Source organism: Brachycentrus maculatus, unplaced genomic scaffold (assembly GCF_059751285.1).
Source record: "Brachycentrus maculatus isolate JH-2025_06_01 unplaced genomic scaffold, ASM5975128v1 h1tg001072l, whole genome shotgun sequence".
Classification (NCBI taxonomy): domain Eukaryota; kingdom Metazoa; phylum Arthropoda; class Insecta; order Trichoptera; family Brachycentridae; genus Brachycentrus; species Brachycentrus maculatus.
In genome coordinates, this window is record NW_028281778.1 from 1 (window position 1) to 23,096 (window position 23,096).

The 23,096-nt window shown below is 34.7% G+C and overlaps 1 protein-coding gene across 1 annotated transcript in view; it reads right to left on the minus strand.

Moving 5' to 3' along the window:
• Nucleotides 1–345: 345 nt before the first annotated feature.
• LOC148299570 (uncharacterized) overlaps nucleotides 346–23,096 on the minus strand; it is a gene marked incomplete at its 3' end in the record, with an annotated part of 39,534 nt that continues 16,783 nt past the window's right edge. Inside the window, exons 2-7 of the mRNA XM_088275927.1 lie at nucleotides 14,413–14,782; nucleotides 13,751–13,916; nucleotides 8,655–8,767; nucleotides 5,615–5,765; nucleotides 4,145–4,253; nucleotides 346–670 (exon numbers count right to left, since the gene is read on the minus strand). Coding sequence (XP_088132053.1) covers nucleotides 346–670; nucleotides 4,145–4,253; nucleotides 5,615–5,765; nucleotides 8,655–8,767; nucleotides 13,751–13,916; nucleotides 14,413–14,667 — 1,119 coding nt within the window. The remainder of the gene's footprint in view (nucleotides 671–4,144; nucleotides 4,254–5,614; nucleotides 5,766–8,654; nucleotides 8,768–13,750; nucleotides 13,917–14,412; nucleotides 14,783–23,096) is intronic.

Here is a 23,096-nt window from a genome sequence, read left to right on the forward strand (position 1 = left end):
CTGGGCGCGGCGACTGCCAATATTTCAACAAAATTTCGAAAACATTGAAATTGAATTGAAAAATATAGTTCATATTATTTCATAACATCGAAACAAAGATGAAGAAGAATATGGAAGAATGGGCATTTACGGGGTTTTAGACTGTCATAGGCTGGTTTAAGTGATCACTTTACACGACATTCACCAATTCTACCCATGATTGACAACCACACTATTCAAGTTCTATATATACATATGATCCAATTTCGAAACAATGTTCTTGAATCACTAGAATTTCACTAGAGACATCTATTGAGACGAAATAAGCTTTTTATTGAGCAGAAACTCTTAGGGTGGAAAGGGTACCTGAAGGAAGGAGGCCGAGACGAGGATGGGCACCACGCTGGCGGGGTCCAGCAGCGGCCAGTCAGCCACGAGGATGGTGTCCTTCTTCACCCAGCGCATCAGCCAGTCAAATATCTGGATGTCGCAGTGCACCGAGATGTCCATGTCCTCCAGCTTCTGGCCGGAGGTCACGTCCGCGAAGTAGCCCATCTTGGAGACCAGCAGCCTCTGCGGGCAGCGGAAGTCCCTCTTGGCGCCCTTCACCTCGTCGCACACGTGGATCTCCACCTCGTCTCCACCTCGCCGCTGCAATCGCGGAGACAACTTGTCAACCATGGACGATCGCCTAATCGCGCAAACGGATCATTCTCGCGATGTTCTATTAAAAGAGAGTGTGTCCAAATTCTTCTTCTCCGTCTTATTCCTCATTGCTGAGTGTTGTGACCCTTGCACAAGCAATGACTCTTCTCCAGTTATCCCTTGACTGCGCTGCACGTAGCGCTCCAACCACCAAGGTGCCTGCTGCTGCCTTAATTTGATCGGTCCATCGTGTGGGATCTTCCTCTCCCTCTCTTTCCCTCCAGGCTACCGATCACAACTAGTCGTTCCAGGCTATCCTCGTTGCCACGCGCAACGTGTCCAAAGAACTGGAGAATCCTCCGGGTAAAGATATTGGCCAGAGTAAAGCGAGTGTGTCCAAATACTTGTTCACAAATCTTGATTACCTCCAATTATATTATTTTTGACATCTCATCAAAGATGAAGAAGAATATGGAAGTCTGAGCATTTACGGGGCTGACGACCGTCATAGGCTGGTTTAAGTGATCACTTTACACACGTGTTACATTCACCAATTCTATTCATTATTGACAACCACACTACTCAAATTCTTGGAAGTTCTTTATATATATATATATATATATATATATATATATATATATATATATATATATATATATATATATATATATATATATATATATATTTATATATATACATATATATATATATATATATATATATATATATATATATATATACATATATATATATATATATATATATATATATATATATATATATATATATATATATATATATATATATATATATATATATATATATATATATATATATAAATATATATATATATATATATATATATATATATAAATATATATATATATATATATATATATATATATATATATATATATATATATATATATATATATATATATATTATATGTATATATATATATATATATATATATATATATATATATATATATATATATATATATATATATATATATATATATATATATATATATATATATATATATATATATATATATATATATATATATATATATATATATATATATATATATATATATATATATATATATATATATATATATATATATATATATATATATATATATATATATATATATATATATATATATATATATATATAAATATATATGGGCCAATTTCGAAACATTGTTCATGAATTACTAGAACTTCACAAGAGACATCTATTGGTGTGATTCAACTCACTTCAAACTCCTGTAATCCAGATTTTTTGAACAAGTATTTGGACACACTCAAAACGTTGGTATGAAGCTGCCAAAAGAAGCGTTTTGTCATACCGAACACCGAGCACGGTGCTAAAAAAGCAAACGCCTGGCAACAGTGACGTCACACGCTCGTGCGCATTCCGTCCGACCCGACTCGACGTTCCGTCGTGTACAAGTCTCTTCCTGCGCGCGAGCAGACCGACCGACCCAGCGGACATCCTCGCCCGAGCGACCGGGATGACGTGTCACCGAGGCGCCGCGGGTGTAGTGTGAATCTTCGTTTCACAAGGGGAATATGCGCATGCATATCGCTCACTCCTTTCAAGAACGTCATAAATCAAAAATCATAAATTTTCAGTTGTGCATGTTTTCGGAATGCCTAAAAAATGTACTATATCCCAGCAAAAGTGGCATATTTTTAACTAACTAACCATCACGCCGCTTTCCCGCAGGGGTAGGCAGAGAGAATCGATCGCCACACCACCCTGTCTTTGCAAACATTCTTCGCCTCTTCCACGTTCATGCGTCTCTTCATACATACCCGCCGATTGTTACGACTCCTAACCACTTTCAAGTATTGGGCATACCTGATCGTGCCATGGTTTTCTCGGTCTTCCTCTGCTCTTTTTTCCACTTACATTCGCCTCATATATTTGTTTAGCCGTTCTTTCCTCACTCATTCGCTCTACATATTGAATAAGCATATTTTTAACTTAATATTTAGCCGCTACAGGGCAGAAAGTGTTGTTTTTGCATTTTAAAGAAAGGGTATTGTTTAATTGTTTTTTTTTAATTTACAAAATATTTTTCAAATGGAGAAAAAACCTTCGGGTTTTACCTAAAAAGATCTGTTGCACAGCAAAAAGATCTCTTGCACAGCAAAAAGTTCAATAAGTGGCTTGATATTTTTTTTTTTACGTAGTATTATATTTATAAACTTTGAAAATGTTCTCCTGAAAAATCCAGTTTTTTTTTTCATGAAGTTCTTGAAAGTAGTGAGCGATATGCATAAATATATCGTAGTCATACGGGAGAAAGTGACCAAGTGCATTTACCCAAGCTTCTTTTCATCTCACCAATGATCACTTAAAGTGTGTAAAGTGATCACTTAAACCAGCCTATCACGGTCGTCATCCCCGTAAATACCCAGACTTCCATATTCTTCTTAATCATTGATGAGATATCGCTCACTCCTTTCAAGAACGTCATAAATCAAAAAGCTTGATTTTTCAGGAGAACGTTTTTAAAGTATAAAAATATAATACAATGTATTAAAAATAAATATCAAGCCACTCATTGAACTTTTTACTGTGCAACAGATCTTTTAAGGTAAAACCTGAAGGTTTTTTCTCCGTTTGAAAAGTATTTAATATATTTCAAAAAATAATTAAACAAAACTTTTCTTCAAAATGCTAAAACAACACTTTCTGCCCTGTAGCAGGTAAATATTAAGTTAAAAACATGCCTCTTTTGCTGGGATATAGTAAATTTTCTGGGCATTCTGAAAACATGAACTACAAGTACAACTGAAAATTGACGATTTTAGATTTATGACGTTCTTGAAAGGAGTGAGCGATATGTCAAAAAATAATATGAAAAATAACTCCTAATAATTGGAGATACTCCAGATTCGTGAACAAGTATTTGGACACACTCAAAATATTGTTATTCAATAAGAATTAACATACATATGACAAGCTAAAATGTAAAGCGTACACATTACCGTAGAACGGGGCTACTTGAACTTTGATGTGTTACTTGAGCCCAGTATAAAAAAATATTTACATCTGTATTTGGTCTACAATTGTGAATTGGTGAATGTAACACGTGTGTAAAGTGATCACTTATAATACACAAATATAAGTGATTTTTTTTCACTGTGCTATTTATTCGATATTACCCTGGACTGGTACCTGAAGCGGAGGGCTGATCACCTTTCCTTCATGGTTAACGATCAAGATAACACTGCGTTTGTATTACGCAGTGCCCTATGCACCATTGGGGTGCGGATAAGAGTTAAAAAAAAAAAAAAAAAGTGATCACTTAAACCAGCCTATGACGGTCGTCAGCCCCGCAAATGCCCAGACTTACGTATTCTTCTTCATCTTTGATGAGATGTCAAAAAATAATATGTAAAATAGCTCCTAATAATTGGAGGTAATCCAGATTTGTGAACAAGTATTTGGACACACTCATTAAAAAATGTTTTAAATTCATAGATTGTTGGTACTCACTCTCCTTTGTGGACATATTTGTCGCCTCCAGTGGAAGACTTCCTCCTTCCCAACTTGTCTCGGGATGGAACGCCCATTTTGTCCGTGGAATCCCTCTCCGTCAAGAATCCTGGAAAAATACAACAAAATAATAACTAACCATCACGCCCCTTCCCGCAGAGGTAGGCAGAGAGAGACCAGAACGCCACACCTCACTGTCTTATCAATCTATGCAAGCATTCTTCGCCTCTTACACATAGATTCACATCTCCTCATACGTACCCGCCGATTGTTTCCGAAGTATTTGACATACCTCATCAAGCCAAGTCTTCTTCGGTCTTCCTCTGGTCCTTTTTCTTCTACTATACAATCGCCCCATAGATTTGTTTTGCCGTTCTTTCCTCCTCATTCGTTCCAGATGTCCAAAACTATCTTAATAACACACCTTTCTTAATATATTTTATATATATATATATATATATATATATATATATATATATATATATATATATATATATATATATAATACATATATATATATATATATATATATATATATATATATATATATATATATATATATATATATGTATATATATATATATATATGTATATATATATATATATATATATATATATATATATATATATATATATATATATATATATATATATATATATATATATATATTTATATATATATTTATATATATATTTTTTTGTACTGGGCTCAAGTAAATCATTAATGTTCAAGTAGCCCCGTTCTACGGCACCTTAAACAAAAATTAGAAAGTAAGTAACACTCTTGTTAAAGATGTAGAAGAATCCCGTTTCGGAATACCCCCTCAGACACATGGAACAGATCGATATCCGGCGTGACATTGTTAAAAAAAAAACATAAGGTATGAAGCATGTTAAAAAAGATACAAATGAGAAAATATAACTAATAGTAATAATAAATATAAGTAAGATAGCAAAGTTCAATCTAAAAAACTGGGCCATGGACAGTAGCCAAGAAATCTGGTCCAACAGCTCAGGGATGAAACACGCAAAGGAACTGATCACGGGGTACTCGCGGAAATTCACCACAGAAGCACTAAAGCTTAGCAAAAAACAAATAAGGATCCAAACCAGGACCTTGACAGGACACTGCAGACTGAGGAAACACATGACAAAAATCTCACTTCATGACTCCCCAGTATGCAGATTTTATATGGAGGATAGCGAAACGCCAATCCACATTCTTTACAATTGTGACGCACTCGATCACAAACGAAGTCACATCCTTGGAGGACCTCTACTGGACTCCGAGAAGGTGAAGCTCCTACCACCAAGACAGGTCGTGAGTTACAAGACTCATGTAGGTCTTGGCAGTGAGCTGTAAAACACAGGGAAGTCACAATAGACCTGACATGGTCGCTGTGACATAAGGGATGCAAGATCCCTTGACCCCCAAGGAAAAAAAAAAAAGATAGCAAAGTGGTCACTTGCCGCTAAAGCTTGCGGGCTTCTTGACACCGATGTTGGAAGGGTACACGACGGCTTTCTTCATGATGGTCTGATGATGGTTCGCCTGTTTCGCTGGTTTTCCATGCCCAACCATGTAGGAGAGCACCGAATCTAAGATGCCCTCGTTCAAAACCTGCAAAATCCAATACAGAAATACTTGTACCAGCTTCACACACAACGAAGGTACCGTAGAACGGGGCCTAGTTATAAGAATGCTTTGAGCCGTCTTACGCCAAACAGCCGCAAGTTGAGTCACGGCTAGTTGCCTTTACACATATATTACTCATATAAAGGACTTTTTGAAACAAAAAAAGGTCCCGGAAAAAAAGCTCACAGCTCAAAAGCTCGTAAGCGCTAATATTGTTTCGTATAGATGATGATTGTAATTACGTAAGCGCAAATATTATTTCGTATAGATGATGATTGTAATTACGTAAGCGCAAATATTGTTTCGAATAGATGATGATTGTAATTACGTAAGCGCAATTTAAAGCGTAAATTAAAAAAAATATATATATCCCTGAAAAAGGGTACCGGAACGCCGTTCCACCGCGTTACATGGAAAAAAAAGCCCTACTCATATGTTTATGTGTATGTGTATGTATATATATATATATATATATATATATATATATATATATATATATATATATATATATATATATATATATATATATATATATATATATATATATATATATATATATATATATAAATGCATATAATAATAATAATAATAAAACCCTTATCCGCACCCCAATGGTGCATAGGGCACTGCGTCATATAAACGCAGTGTTATCTTGATGGTTTACACATGAAGGAAAGGTGATCAGCCCTCCGCTTCAGGTACCAGTCCAGGGTAATATTGAATAAATATGACAGTGAAAAAATCACTTATATTTTATTTTACCCCCCTTGGGAATCGAACCCGGGACCTCCAGAACGGTAGCCGAGCGTGCTGACCATTACACTACGGAGGCGGACTATATATATATATATATATATATATATATATACATATATATATATATATATATATATATATATATATATATATATATATATATATATATATATATATATATATATATATATATATATATATATATATATATATATATATATATATTCAATTCAATTCAATTTATTCAATAATTAATATATACATTACAAACAAACATTTAAGGCGTATATATTAAAAAAACAAATTAAAAATTACACAAGAAGACTCTTGTTAAATGTGTAGAAGAATCTCGCTTCGGAAAACTCCTTCGGACACATGGAACAGATCAATATCCAATGTGATATTGTTCAACATAGCGGTAGCTCTTCCTACAGGCATAACCATCGGCAGGTTGGTCCTGTGTATAGGAATCTGAAACAATCTATGCCGACGCTGTCTTAGGTAACTATCGGGAACATACAGACCAATGCTCTGGATAATTTCAGGATTATCGATCATACCGCGCAACAATCGATAAAAATGCGTAATCAAATACGCATTTTTAAGAAGACCCGAAGACCAACATGCACTACGTGCATTAAAACTAATTTTAATGCACGTTTAACGTAACGCATGTAACGCATGTCTGTATTGAAAACTATAGTGCATGTTGGTCTTCGGGTATAAATATAATATTTTTAATATGCCCAAATCATTATATATATATATATATACATATACATATATATATATATATATATATATATATATATATATATATATATATATATATATATATATATATATATATATATATATATATATATATATATATATAACGTGGTAATATTTTCCTTTTGAAAATTAAGTGTAAATAATATGTAAAGTGGGTGTATAATAATAAAATAAACAATGTGTTGCTTTGTAATTAAAGTTTATTCTTAATTTATCTTTATAATAATTTTTATATCTATCTATCTATCTATCTATCTGATTCTGACAGTTAATAATATTATCGGAAGTCTTTTGTTTTATTGTGAGCGATGCATGCGACATCTGGTGGTAGAACTGTTTTATGTAGGTACTATTTGTAGGTACTTAATAAAATGTATAGGTAGGTACCTAGTTATTTTATTACATATATATATATATATATATATATATATATATATATATATATATATATATATATATATATATATATATATATATATATATATATATATATATATATATATATATATATATATATATATATATATATATATATATATATATATATATATATATATATATATATATATATATATATATATATATATATATATATATATATATATATATATATATATATATATATATATATATATATATATATATATATATATATATATATATATATATATATATATATATATATATATATATATATATATATATATATATATATATATACATATATATATAATGATTTGGGCATATTAAAAATATTATATTTATACCCGAAGACCAACATGCACTATAGTTTTCAATACAGACATGCGTTACATGCGTTACGTTAAACGTGCATTAAAATTAGTTTTAATGCACGTAGTGCATGTTGGTCTTCGGGTCGACCAAAAATCGCATGTGTTAGACATTTTGTGTAGTTTTGAGTATGTAAATGGTGCTATGGTGGTGAAGGGTAGTATTGTTTGCATGCTGTGTTAGTGATTGTCCTGACGAAGAGACGGGTACGTCTCGAAACCGGTAGACGTAAAAATCTCGGTGAGTGGTTATATACTATTTTTATTAACATTTTTGTAAAAAAATAAATAAGTAAAAATGACTAACCACAAAGTAAATGCTTTAAATATTAATAATATTGAGAATAACATTTAGCATTTAGTCTTTGTGGAATGAATTAAACAGTTTTGTAGCTATGAAAAATGAGTGTCTTTTCGCGAGTCTGGATTTGCAAAAAGGGATTTCTAGTAAATTATTCATTCTATGACTAGATCTATGAAAAAATATGAAAAAAATATTGAAAAACATGCGCTACATGAGTGATACGTCTAAAAGATTATCTTGCAAGATTACCTCTGAAAGTTTGGAAAGGAGTAAGGAGTCCATGCAGCTGTCGTCCGTGTCGCACTTGGGCTCCTTTTTGGATTTCCTACAGAACGTGCCCAAAGAATTTCTTCTGAGCTCTCCTGTAATGCGAAATACGTAATATAATGTAACTCGACACACCCATCCAATGAGCTATTTACAAGCTATACGGTACTAGACGTACGGCAACTGTTCGTCAAGGAAGTACTGAATCACTTCTGGAACAAAATGGAAAAGGTTAGAACGCAACAAACTATTCGAACCCGGGCAGCATTAAATAAAAACTACATTGGCCCAGCCATTAAAACAAGTTTTGCCCAAAAAAAATTCTCATTCCTCGCTCCAAAAATATTTAATTTGCTGCCCGAAACCATTAAGATTTCCAGGAGTGATCTGGTCTTTAAGAACAGTGTCCGTCGATGGTTACTTAACATTGGAAGGGACAAGGTGGAAAGTGAATTAATTAAAGTCCAGGTGTAATTATCACATTGAAAAACCTTAAAACATAAATTATTTTTGTATCTCCTGTATGTTATGTTTATAATCTAATCATTAAAAAAAATATATATATATATATTAAAAATTAAAAAATATATATATATATATATATATATATATATAAACTTTGTATTACCATGTTAGTATTCGGCTCAACACAGGCCATGCCTAAAGAGCCGTAATACGTATAATAAATGTGTATATGAAATGAATATGTATATTGAATGTATCTATGTATTATGAAAATAAATTAATAAATAAAAAAAAAACAAAAAAAATAAATAAATACATTGATACAGGTATCAAAATTTAATCATTTTTTTCAATGAGAAGGAGAAAGCGGAAATTGAATCGCAAACCTCACTACCCAATGTTTTGCAAGTTGTTGAACTCTAAATAAAGAGTGTTTTTTTTAGAGGTTTGGATTTAAAGCCAATTTATTTAATTATTTGTTTTTGTTGACATATTCAATTGTGGCAAAGTTGTGTTGAAAAGTCGAATGGTGCACACGCGCACACACACACATACGGCCACACCAAATTTCCCTCATAGGAATATGGCCGTTCATGTGCGGCCGATACAAAACATGATTTATGACATGATTTATATCAATACATGTTTAAAGCATGATTTACCGAAAAATTATCGAAGATTCGATAACTCATGTTTACTGGTGTAAATAAAAATAAAATATTCAAGAAAAAATGTTGCTTATCGCATCGAATATGATATAAAATTATAAAAAGTAAAAAAAAAATGCAAAAAAACTGACCTCCCCCCCAGATACAGTTTTGTTCGCAGAAACTTACTCCCGGTGAGGATTATGCAAAAACGAAATTATAAAATAAAATAAAATAATTATTTTCTGTCCGCCTCCGTAGTGTAATGGTCAGCACGCTCGGCTACCGTTCTGGAGGTCCCGGGTTCGATTCCCAAGGGGGGTAAAATAAATATAAGTGATTTTTTCACTGTAATATTTATTCAATATTACCATGGACTGGTACCTGAAGCGGAGGGCTGATCACCTTTCCTTCATGTGTAAACGATCAAGATAACACTGCGTTTATATGACACAGTGCCCTATGCACCATTGGGGTGCGGATAAGGGTTTTATTATTTTATTTAATTATTTTCTTAAACAATTTTTTAAATACTAAAGAAGACAGGCCCATTTTCGCACTGGATGCAGATAGTGCGTTAACGTTTTCTTAGTCCGCCGTCCAAAAAACTACTTATCACACATCGCTCACTGCTTTCAACAACGTCATATATCAAAAGACATGATTTTCCAGGAGATCGTTTTTAAAGTTTAAGGATATAATAAAATGGTAATAAAAATAAATATCAAGCCACTTACTGAACTTTTTACTGTGCAACAGATCTTTTTAGGTAAAACCTGAAGGTTTTTTCTCCATTTGAAAAATATTTAGTACATTAAAAAAAAATATTAAACAATACCTTTTCTACAAAATGCAACAAAAAAAATCTGCCCTGTAGCGGGTAAATATTAAGTTAAAAATATGCCGCTTTTGCTGGGATATAGTACATTTTCTGACTAAAACTAACTAACAACTTAGTAGACTCAAAAAAACTGTGTTTGATTTAAAAATTAATACATAAATTAAAATGGAGTTCTACAAATTAAACGCCGCATCAATAGATAACACAATTCTCAATGATTTCCCTATTTGGAAACACGTGTGAACAGCTTTTTAGTCGTATGAAGCATATTAAATCTCAAATGATAAAAAGCAACAACATCAATCGTTATCAACATGGATGCGCTTAGTCATAGGATGACAAACATGATCAGTTTACTTAATTTTATTTATTTTGTTTATAACTAATTAACTAACCATCACGCCGCTTCCCCGCAGGGGTAAGCAGAGAATAGAACGCCACACCACTCTGTCTTTGCAAACATTCCTCGCCTCTTCCACGCTCATGCATCTCCTCATACACACCCGCCGATTGTTTCTACTCCTAACCTGACCGCTTTCAAGTATTTGGCATACCTGATCGTGCCAAGTCTTCCTCTGCTCCTTTTTCCAATTACATTCGCCTCGTAAATTTGTTTTACCGTTCTTTCCTCACTCATTCGTTCTACATGTCCAAACCATCTCAACACACCTTTTTTAATTTTATCGATAATGCTCGTCTCAGCTTTGCATTCCCTCCTTATTTCACTATTCGAACATCTATCATACATCGTTTTGTCGCACATTCTTCTGAGAGATCGCATTTCGACTGCATTCAGTCTACTTTCATCCTTCTTTTGCCAACTCCATGTTTCACTTCCATACATTAGGGTCGGAACCAGGACATTTTTTGGGCATTCCAAAAACATGCACAACTGAAAATTGACGATTTTTGATACATCGATCACTCCTTTCAAGAACGTCATAAATCAAAAAACTTGATTTTTCTGGAGAACGTTTTTAAAGTTTAAAAATTTAGTACATTTATTATAGATAAATATCAAGCCACTTATTGAACTTTTATACTGTGTAACAGATCTTTTTGGTAAAACCTGAAGGTTTTTTCTCCATTCGAAAAATATTTAGTAAATTTAAAATAAAAGAAAAACAATACCTTTTCTTCAAAATGCAAAAACAACACTTTCTGCCCTGTAGCGGGTAAATATTAAGTTAAAAATATGCCGTTTTTGCTGGTTTGCCGTTTTTGCTGTACATTTTCTGGGCATTCCGAAAACATACACAGCTGAAAATTGACGATTTTTGATTTATGACGTTCTTGAAAGGAGTGAGCGATATGACTTTGTTGAAAGGAGTAAGCGACATATTCTTTCTCTTCAACCTGGCAATTTTCGTATTGATAAATCTGATCCACGACTTTCATTACTTGAATTTAAGTCGTTATTTTTTTTATTATTTCTTAATTCCTGGCGGCCTTGCTACTGTCTCGCGGTCTGCTTTACCGAGGGTCAAACCGAGTCGGCGGCTAGTCCTTTAATGTATAGCACGTAGGGGTATTTCCAGTAATTAGCTGGCCATAAATCGATTTCTTAAAATTTGTCCCTGATAAGGAATTTTTTTATTTTTTTTAAATAAAAAAGAGTATTATTTCTGTTTGTATTATTTACACAAAAATTTCAATTTCATACCATTTCTGTGAGCCTAAGCGGCCCATTATTAGAAATAAGTATCAAATTGTGGTAGAGTGGGTTCGAACCGAGAAACTCTGACTTCAGAGTCCGTGACACTAACCACGGGACCACAACCCGACACATTTGTTATTGGGAATGTGGAATAGACATCAAATAATGAATGACACTTTTTGTCATTAAATACCAAGCATGGGCCGGTGTATGTCAGTTTGAATTCGACTGTCGTTCTAAGTTTTCGCGTCGTTTTAAGGCATCCTCGAAAAATCAATGAATTAAAAACTAAATATTTTTATTTTGGAGTTCGTTTGGAAAAAAATTGTGATGGATTCGGATATAACAGGTAAGCATAAAAATATACTGATAATTGTTATCAAAATATATGGAGAAACAAATATATTTTAGTCGGTTCAAAGTCATGTCCATTATTTTTGTAGATTTTTCTCTATTTTTTTAATTCCAAATGGTTGTTGTTATACTTCAAGGTGAGTCCTCGCAGTTTTATTTATTGTCTTTGAAAGTAAAGAATTTGTTCTTATTAAATGCATTGAGATTAGCCGCGGACTCCTGCGGAATCAAGGTCAATGAATCATACTAGTGCAAAATTAAATTGTTTGAATTTTTTTCTTTTAACCTTTTCCACTCTGAACTTTTTTTCTCGTAAATGATCAGCTACTCTGATCAAAAAATGCAACGTTTTTCTACCATTAAAATAATTATTTTGGTTCCCTAATTTTGGGACACTCTGTCTGGCAATTCGTATGACCATGTTAATTAATATTAAGTGTATTTATCTTAATTATTTTTTAAGTAGAATAATGCTTGGGTGATAGAGAAATCAGTGATTAAAGTTATACCTGCGCGGGCCAGACATTGCGGCCCACGGAGCTGCCTACTAGAATCATACGGGCCAGAATGTCTGGCCTACAGAGTGGTAAGAGTTAAACTAATTCATGTTATATTTCAGAACCCGAAGGTAAAGAACTCGAACCGTAATGCGTAAATTACTTGATGATATCGGTAACGACGAAACCCTGTCACTGGTAAAATAAAATAAAAGTGGAAAAACTTAATTGTTTTCTGTCCACCTCCGTAGTGTAATGGTCAGCACACTCAGCTACCGTTATGGAGGTCCCGGGTTCGATTCCCAGGGGGGTCAAATTAATATAAGTGATTTTTTCACTCTAATATTTATTCCATATTACCTGAAGCGGAGGGCTGATCACCTTTCCTTCATGTGTTAACGATTAAGGTAACACTGCGTTTGTATGATGCACTGCCCTATGCACCATTGGGGTGCGGATAAGGGTTTGAAAAATGTATTGTCAAATAAAATTTTGCTCGCTTATTAGAACAAATACCCCTTAGTGCGTGGCGGCAGAGTCGTTTGATGATTTGAAAATCGCATTGTACACGAATGACGTGTTTTCTTTGCATATATTGTCCGACCAAATGATTTTACCTTTCTTGAATTTGCCCACCGATTGGGGGTCCTTGGGATTGATGTCGGCTATGAAGTAACTGCTGCTCGGGCCGCACTCCAAGGCCTCGAGGGCCGTGCCTCCCTCGGAGCCCCTCCGGGCCGCCGTGTAGTCGTCCCCGTCCACGGGATTCATGTCCATCATCACCTTAATATAAAAGCGCACAAAAGATTACAAGAGACAAATAGTGACAGTGAACGTAACTTCAATTTTCTGTCGTCATCATAAATGATACCACCAACTAAAAAGAAATAACACTTTGCATTCCTCGCCATAACATATCATTAATTCATCATATTAGTAATTCCTTCATGTCCAAGCGGCCAGACTATGGAATGAATTACCTCTCCTTGTAAAAAATGCATCTTCTCTAATAACTTTTAAGAAACGTCTGAGATATTACTATTTATCATTAAGGTCGTAACATCGCTCGCGGCGAGCATCACCGAGCATCCGAAACTATGGATGGAGCGTTCGGCTCGCTGTACTGACTGCCTGAATGCTCGCATCGTAACGTGTTACGTTACGACGAAATGCTCCGGTCAGTCTCCAGCTTTAAATTGATATTCTCATTTTAAAAGTCGAGTTGTATTAAATATATATATCACCGGGAGGGGAAGGTTTAAGATAAAGCCTCTCGTACCTTGACGACGGGATTCTTCTCCAGCTCGTCCCAATCTATCTTCAAGCTGTTGGGGACGGTGTCGCGCGCGCCTTCCACGGTCTCGTACACCTGGTAGGCCGTCTTCATGAAGTCGAAGAAGTCCTTCATGGTGATCTCCAGCGACAGAGCTGTCTGGGAGCATTTCGGGCTCACCCTGCCGCTGGCCGAACCTGCTTCTTTAGCGGCATTTTTCTTCGGCGACGGCTTTCGCGCCGGACAATTTTCGCCCGACATTTGCACCGAACAGAGCAATACTCCTATGATATTCAATGCTAATTTTGAAAAGTCGAAACGTTGACAGCGATTCGAATGTAGAATCACATCAGGGAACTCTGCTTACTCGAAATTTCTGCGAGTAGCCACCCACCACAAAAAAGAAATTTTATTATAATTTTTTTCAAATCCTGCTTTATAATAAATATATTTTGGTTTTAAATACAGACTTTTGGAAAGAGCTGTGTTTATATTTAACTGGGAAATTGACAATATTGAATAAATAGTTGATGACAACCAAATATCGACCCAACATTATGAGATTTCATTGATAGTTACTAGGTAACGTGGTTTGTTTATTGTAGTAAAACATATTTCATTGTAGGAAATTCTTCTTCGTGGGTTACATCTTAGTGATGAATGGTTTGCTTCTTTCGTGGTCAGTCTCCGACCGCCTCTATCCTACGCTCGTCTCTTCGTACTTACTTCGAGCATCTATTGTACATCATTTTGCCGCCCATTCGTCGATAAGAGATCGCATTTCGACTGCATTTTTTACCGTTTTTTTAGGATACCATAGAAATAAAATAAAAGTCTACGAAATAACTAACTAACTAACTAACCATCACGCCGCTTACCCGCAGGGGTAGGCAGAGAGAATAGAACACCACACTACTCTGTCTTTGCAAATATTCTTCGCCTCGTCCAGGTTCATGCATCTCCTCATACATACCCGCCGATTGTTACGACTCCTAACCTGACCACTTTCAAGTATTTGGCATACCTGATCGTGCCATGTTTTTGTCGGTCTTCCTCAGCTTCTTTTCCCAATTACATTCGCCTCATAAATTTGCTTTACGAAATTAACTATGTAAAGGAAATTTTTCGTATTTGCGGTAGATCAAACGTCGCAGGTCGCAAAACGGTAATATAAGTCAGGTCAAGGCCTCACTCACAATAATATATATTCATTAATCGTCCGGCTGCGCTGATAGCCGGTCGTTACAGCAAGAACAATTTTTTTTTAGAATATTTTTGTTTTTGTTTTTTACAACATATATATATATATATATATATATATATATATATATATATATATATATATATATATATATATATATATATATATATATATATATATATATATATATAGGGTCCGCCATCTAAAGTTTTTTTTTTCAACTAGTGCTTATTTCGTGAATGGTAACACTTAGCTCATGTCTGATTTGACAGATAATTAGTTTTATCCTTCCGCTGAGCGAATATGGTTGTGTATACGCTTGAACAACGCTGGGAAATATTGCGACATTACTTTGAAAATCATGGTAATGTTGCAGAATGTGTGCGAAAATTGCGTACGGTTTTTGGAAGAAGAGAAGCACCGTCAGCTCCGTATGTTCGTTATCTTGTGAAAAAAGTGAAAGAAACTGGCATCCTCATCGATAAACCAAAGCGTGAAAAGCCAAAAACAGTGCGTACACCCGAGAATATCGATGTTGTGGCAGAAAGTGTGCGTGAAGCGCCATCAACATCAATTCACCGTCGTTCTCAACAATTGAACATTTCGGAGACATCATTGAGACGAATTTTGCATAAAGACCTTGGTATGACGCCATACAAAGTCCAATTGGTTCAGGAGTTGAAGCCAACTGACCATCCAATGCGTTTTCGCTTCGCTGAGTGGGCCTGCGATCGACTTACAGAAGATGCCGATTTTGCCAAAAAAATCATCTTTTCGGATGAAGCTCATTTTGATCTTGGCGGGTATGTAAACAAGCAAAATTGTCGTATTTGGGGCACAGAAAACCCGCACGCATACATTGAAAAGCCGGTACACCCAAAACGAGTCACTGTTTGGTGCGGATTTTGGTCCAGAGGCATAATTGGGCCATTTTTCTTTGAAAATGAGCAAGGAGTGGCCGTTACAGTCAATGGCGATCGTTATCGGGCCATGTTGAACGGATTTTTGTTCACAAAAATTGAAGAGGAGGATATTGGCAACATTTGGTTTCAACAGGACGGCGCTACGTGCCACACAGCCGAAGCTACACTCGATGTTTTTTATAGCATTTTCAAAAAAAAAAGTTATTTGGCGGACCCTTTAGATGACATAAAAAGTCCAAAAATAATTGACTGTGAAGTTAGACTTTGGATAATTGTCATTCGTTTCATTACTGTATTATTAGCGGTATGGCGGCCGGTGTTATAGAAAATTAACTTGCGATTTAACATATCGCTCACTCCTTTCAAGAACGTCATAAATCAAAAAGCTTGATTTTTCAGGAGAACGTTTTTAAAGTTTAAAAATATAATAAAATGTATTAAAAATAATTATATCAAGCCACTTATTTAACTTTTTACTGTGCGACAGATCTTTTTAGGTAAAACCTGAAGATTTTTTCTCCATTTGAAAAATATTTAATATATTTAAAAAAATAATTAAACAATAACTTTTCTTCAAAATGCAAAAACAACACTTTCTGCCCTGTAGCAGGTAAATATTAAGTTAAAAACATGCCTCTTTTGCTGTCCTGTTGAAACCAAATGTTGCCAATATCCTCCTCTTCAATTTTTGTGAACAAAAATCCGTTCAACATGGCCCGATAACGATCGCCATTGACTGTAACGGCCACTCCTTGCTCATTTTCAAAGAAAAATGGCCCAATTATGCCTCTGGACCAAAATCCGCACCAAACAGTGACTCGTTTTGGGTGTACCGGCTTTTCAATGTATGCGTGCGGGTTTTCTGTGCCCCAAATACGACAATTTTGCTTGTTTACATACCCGCCAAGATCAAAATGAGCTTCATCCGAAAAGATGATTTTTTTGGCAAAATCGGCATCTTCTGTAAGTCGATCGCAGGCCCACTCAGCGAAGCGAAAACGCATTGGATGGTCAGTTGGCTTCAACTCCTGAACCAATTGGACTTTGTATGGCGTCATACCAAGGTCTTTATGCAAAATTCGTCTCAATGATGTCTCCGAAATGTTCAATTGTTGAGAACGACGGTGAATTGATGTTGATGGCGCTTCACGCACACTTTCTGCCACAACATCGATATTCTCGGGTGTACGCACTGTTTTTGGCTTTTCACGCTTTGGTTTATCGATGAGGATGCCAGTTTCTTTCACTTTTTTCACAAGATAACGAACATACGGAGCTGACGGTGCTTCTCTTCTTCCAAAAACCGTACGCAATTTTCGCACACATTCTGCAACATTACCATGATTTTCAAAGTAATGTCGCAATATTTCCCAGCGTTGTTCAAGCGTATACACAACCATATTCGCTCAGCGGAAGGATAAAACTAATTATCTGTCAAATCAGACATGAGCTAAGTGTTACCATTCACGAAATAAGCACTAGTTGAAAAAAAAAACTTTAGATGGCGGACCCTGTATAAGCAAATTCGACTTTAGTCCGCCTCCGTAGTGTAATGGTCAGCACGCTTGGCTACCGTACTGGACCTCCATACGGGTTCCATTCCCAATGGGTGGTCGAATGAATATAAGTGATTTTTTCACTCTAATATTAATTCAACATTACCCTGGACTGGTACCAGAAGCGGACGGTTCACCTTTCCTTCATGTTGTAATGGACCTGCCATTCGCCTTAGAATTTAGTACATAAATATCCCATAGACCGATAACCGACATAATATTGATTCTGTAACAGGCCGAATTCCACTTGTAGCTACGTGCAAGTCATCTTGTGACCATGTTTAATTAGTGTCCTATGGATAGATATATAAACCTGCCACCCACTGTAACACCAGGGACAGTTAAGGACAGTTATCTAGAAGCGATTCACGCCACTCGTTACGGTAGTTAAAAGTTGCAAGCTTACGCAATATCAACTTAGAATAATAAAGTTATTCGTTGCATCCAGTGCGTATTATTGACGCGAGTCCGCCTTCCATTCCCGACAATAGGACCTCAGCGTTCTGGAATTGGTCCCATAGCGCTCCCGTTGCGGACCAATACAATGTGTTAACGATCAAGATAACACTGTGTTTATATGATGCACTGCCTTCGCATTACAGTTTTTTTTTTCTTCTTCTTTTCTTATGCTGCTAATGTTGCAATTATATTTATTTATTTTAAATATCTTCCATACGAGTACATAACGGAATCAACATTATGTATGGAATTGCATGAAGGTGGAAAAAGAAAAACGAAATATTTATATGTTAATTAAGTGTTACGGTAGCCGGACGTTACGGTACGGTTACGGTAGTGGAGGTCCCGGGTTCTATTCCCAGGGGGGGTTAAATAAATATAAGTGTTTATTTAACTCTAATATTTATTCAATATTACCCTGGACTGGTACCTGAAGCGGAGGGCTGATCACCTTTCCTTCGTGTGGTCATGATCAAGATAACACTGCGTTTATATGATGCAGTGCCCTATGCACTGCATCATATAAACGCAGATGAGGGTTTGAAGAAGAAGAATTATGTGTTATTTATTATATTGCAGTCGAAATACGATCTCTCGGACGAATGTGCGGTAAAACGTTGTATAACTAAAGTGACCATACGTCCCGTTTTGAACGGGACCGTCCCGTTTTTACATAGCCTGTCGCAAAATAAAACAACATATTTTTTTCATATTTATAAAATTTATTCCTCTTAATTTATTCCTCTTAATTTCTTTATCAATTCCTTTCTTTTTAATAATACATGAAAACTACGAAAAAAACGTATTTTCTTGAATATCCATACTATAAGGTTAAAATTGGTAGATGTCTCGTTTTTGGGACAAAAATAAATGGTCAGTTTATGTATAACATAAGCTGTTTCATATACCGCTCACTCCTTTCAAGAACGTCATAAGTAAAAAAAACTTGATTTTACAGAACGTTTTCAAAGTTTGAAAATATTAAGGCGGAGACTGAAGACATTTCGTCGTAACGTAACACGTTACGATGCGAGCATTCAGGCAGTCAGTACAGCGAGCCGAGCGCTCCATCCATAGTGCCGGATGCTCGGTGATGCTCGCCGCGAGCGATGTTACGACGTTATGTTACGAAATGCTCCGGTCAGTCTCCACCTTAATACAACGTAATAAAAATAAATAACAAGCCACCTATTGAACTTTTTACTGTGCAACAGATCTTTTTAGGTAAACCCAGAAGGTTTTTTCTCCATTTGAAAAATATTTAGTACATTTAAAAAAAAAAATTAAACAATACCTTTTATCAAAACGCAAAAGCAACACTTTCTGCCTTGTAGCGGGTAAATATTAAGTTAAAAATATGCCGCTTCTGCTGGGATATAGTATATTTTCTGAGCATTCCGAAAACACAACTGAAAATTCTCGATTTTTGATTTATGACGTTCTTGAAAAGATATATATATATATATATAAATATTTATATATGTATATATATATATATATATATATATATATATATATATATATATATATATATATATATATATATATATATATATATATATTTGTATATATATATATATATATATATATATATATATATATTTATATATATATATATATATATATATATATATATATATATATATATATATATATATATATATATATGTATATGTATATATATATACATGTATATATATATATATATATATATGTATATGTATATATATATATGTATATATATATATATATATATATATATATATATATATATATATATATATATATATATATATATATATATATATATATATATATATATATATATATATATATATATATATATATATTTACATATTTATATATTTAGTCCACCTCCCTAGTGTAATGGTCAGCACGCTCGGCTACCGTTCTGGAGGTCCCGGGTTCGATTCCCAGGGGGGGTAAAATATATGTAAGTGATTTTTTCACTGTTATATTTATTCAATATTACCCTGGACTGGTACCTGAAGCGGAGGGCTGATCACCTTTCCTTCATGTGTTAACGATCAAGATAACACTGCGTTCATACGACACAGTGCCTTATGCACCATTGGGGTGCGGTAAGGGTTTTATTATTATTTTATTATATATTTATACATGCATATATTTGTTTTTCATAACAAAAACGGTGAAAAACGGTTAAGCACAACAAAAAAATCAATTACTTCAAATGTTATCTGGGTTCAAAGAAAATTACTTTGAAATTTATCGTTTATTGGGCCCTAAAAAAATTTGGTCCTAGCATCGGATTGTCTCATATTTTTGTATTTGGATGTTATATTTTATTGATGTTATCCATAAAAATAATACGTCTCAAGAGATTGATATCCGGTATACGACCTAAATATTATGTGACAGTGTACGTGTAAATAAATCGTCGCGTTGTTTAAAAGTAATATATCCTCAAAATTATTATCGAAAAATAGTCCTTCACACTTCATTCCATAAAGATTGTTTTAATTTTTCGATAAGCGGCTACGTACTGTAGTTTGTCAATAAGTCTCAATATTGTTCAGTAAGGTATCATCTCTTGTTTTAGAATTAGTTGTCTCTACGTAAAACACAGTAACCGACATTTTTAAGGTCCAGCATTCGTTAAGTCGTAACTTAATTTTCTCTAAATCCAGGTAACATTTTACGTTTTTTTTTATAAAATACCGTTTTTACATTGAAAAAATTGGTTTTCCTTCGAAATAATTATATGGTTTTGATAAGAAAAGAGTTATTAAAAGATAAGAAGTTTAAATAATGTATTTTTTTTAATTACCTAACGTCTTAGTGACTCTGAAATCGAGCTACGGCTTATGCAACACCGCTTATCACGACCCTACTCAGGCTTCAAGTTTTTAAGTTTTATGGCCTATGCCTACTCGTTAGTGGATTTACTCTTTATGTTTTAAGTTATACTATACTGTAATTTCATGTAACAAAAATGTAAGAATATTTTTTCCATATACATAATCTAAAAAACAAAAAAATACAATTTACATTCTTTAAAAAATCGGGCGTGAGCAGACATGTGACATCTCCGGTGGTCTCCGGTGGAATGAATGCGATTAACGAATGCTGGGCCTTAACGACCGCCTCTCCGAACAAGGATTATTTTAGCAACCGAACTCATTACATCACATCACTGCGCATACCTAATTGAATCTATAAATAAATGTTTACAACATTTCGAGTGTGTCCAAATACTTGTTAACAAATCTGCATTATCTCCAATAATGGGTAAAATTACAAGATAAAATAAATTGAAAGTCATATTTTCAAGCGTTTCACATATTATGTGTGATTGTAATTCAGGATCGTCCGCCTCCGTAGTGTAATGGTCAGCGCGCTCGGCTACCGTTCTGGAGGTCCCGGGTTCGATTCCCAGAGGGGGGTCTAATAAATATAAGGGATTTTTTCACTCTAATATTTATTCAATATTACCCTGGACTGGTACCTGAAGCGGAGGGCTGATCACCTTTCCTTCGTGTGTTAACGATCAAGATAACACTGCGTTTATATGATGCAGTGCCCTATGCACCATTGGGGTGCGGATAAGGGTTTTATTATTATTATTATTATAATTCAGGATTCGGACCTCACATACTAATGGAAAGAGTTTCGGGTTAATAAAAGCTTTCCTCATCCCACCATAGATGGCTATTGTGAACTCGCTGTGTTACGAATTTGCTCAATATATCTGGAAGTTTCGAAATTTTGAGTGGTGTGGTTGTCAATCATGGGTGGGATTGGTGAATGTTACACGTGTGTAAAGCGATCACTTAACCGAGCCTAAGGCGGTCGTAAGCCCCGTGAATGCCCAGATTTTGATATTCTTATTCATCTGTGTTGAGATACCAATATGTCGGGATGTGGTCCTGTGGATAGTGTCGTGGACTCTTAAGTCAGAGTTTCTCGGTTCGAACCCACTCTACCACAATTTGATACCTATTTCTAATATGAGCCGCTTAGACTCACAGAAATAGTATGTAATTAAATATTTTGCGTAAATAATAAAAACACAAAAATTTCTCTAAAAAAAACTTGATAAATGACATGGTAATTATAAATGCGTCAGGTTAGCAGTCGAAATAATCGGCGGGTATGTGTGAGGAGACGCATGAGCGTGGAAGAGGCGAAGAATGTTTGCAAAGACAGAGTTGTGTGGCGTTCTAATCTCTCTGCCTACCCCTGCGGGGAAGCGGCGTGATGTTTAGTTAGTTAGTTATAGATGCGCCATTTGTTGAGCACTGCGTTCTGATTTGCGACCGTCAGGCTGCACGAGTGGATAAAATTGGCAACGCGGAGTTCTAGCGCGGTGTTTAACCTTGTTGTCATTTTACAAGTTTTACAACAAAACCATTTATGAATATACCGACGGCCCCTACGTAAAGTAGGTACTATCTCTTCAAATCTGTAACTTTACAGGAGAGAGCTTAGAAGATTTTTTTCAAGGTTTTCTTTTTTATTAATTAACCGTTTTATCTGAAATTCTAAACTAGTATTGTCCGCCTCCGTAGT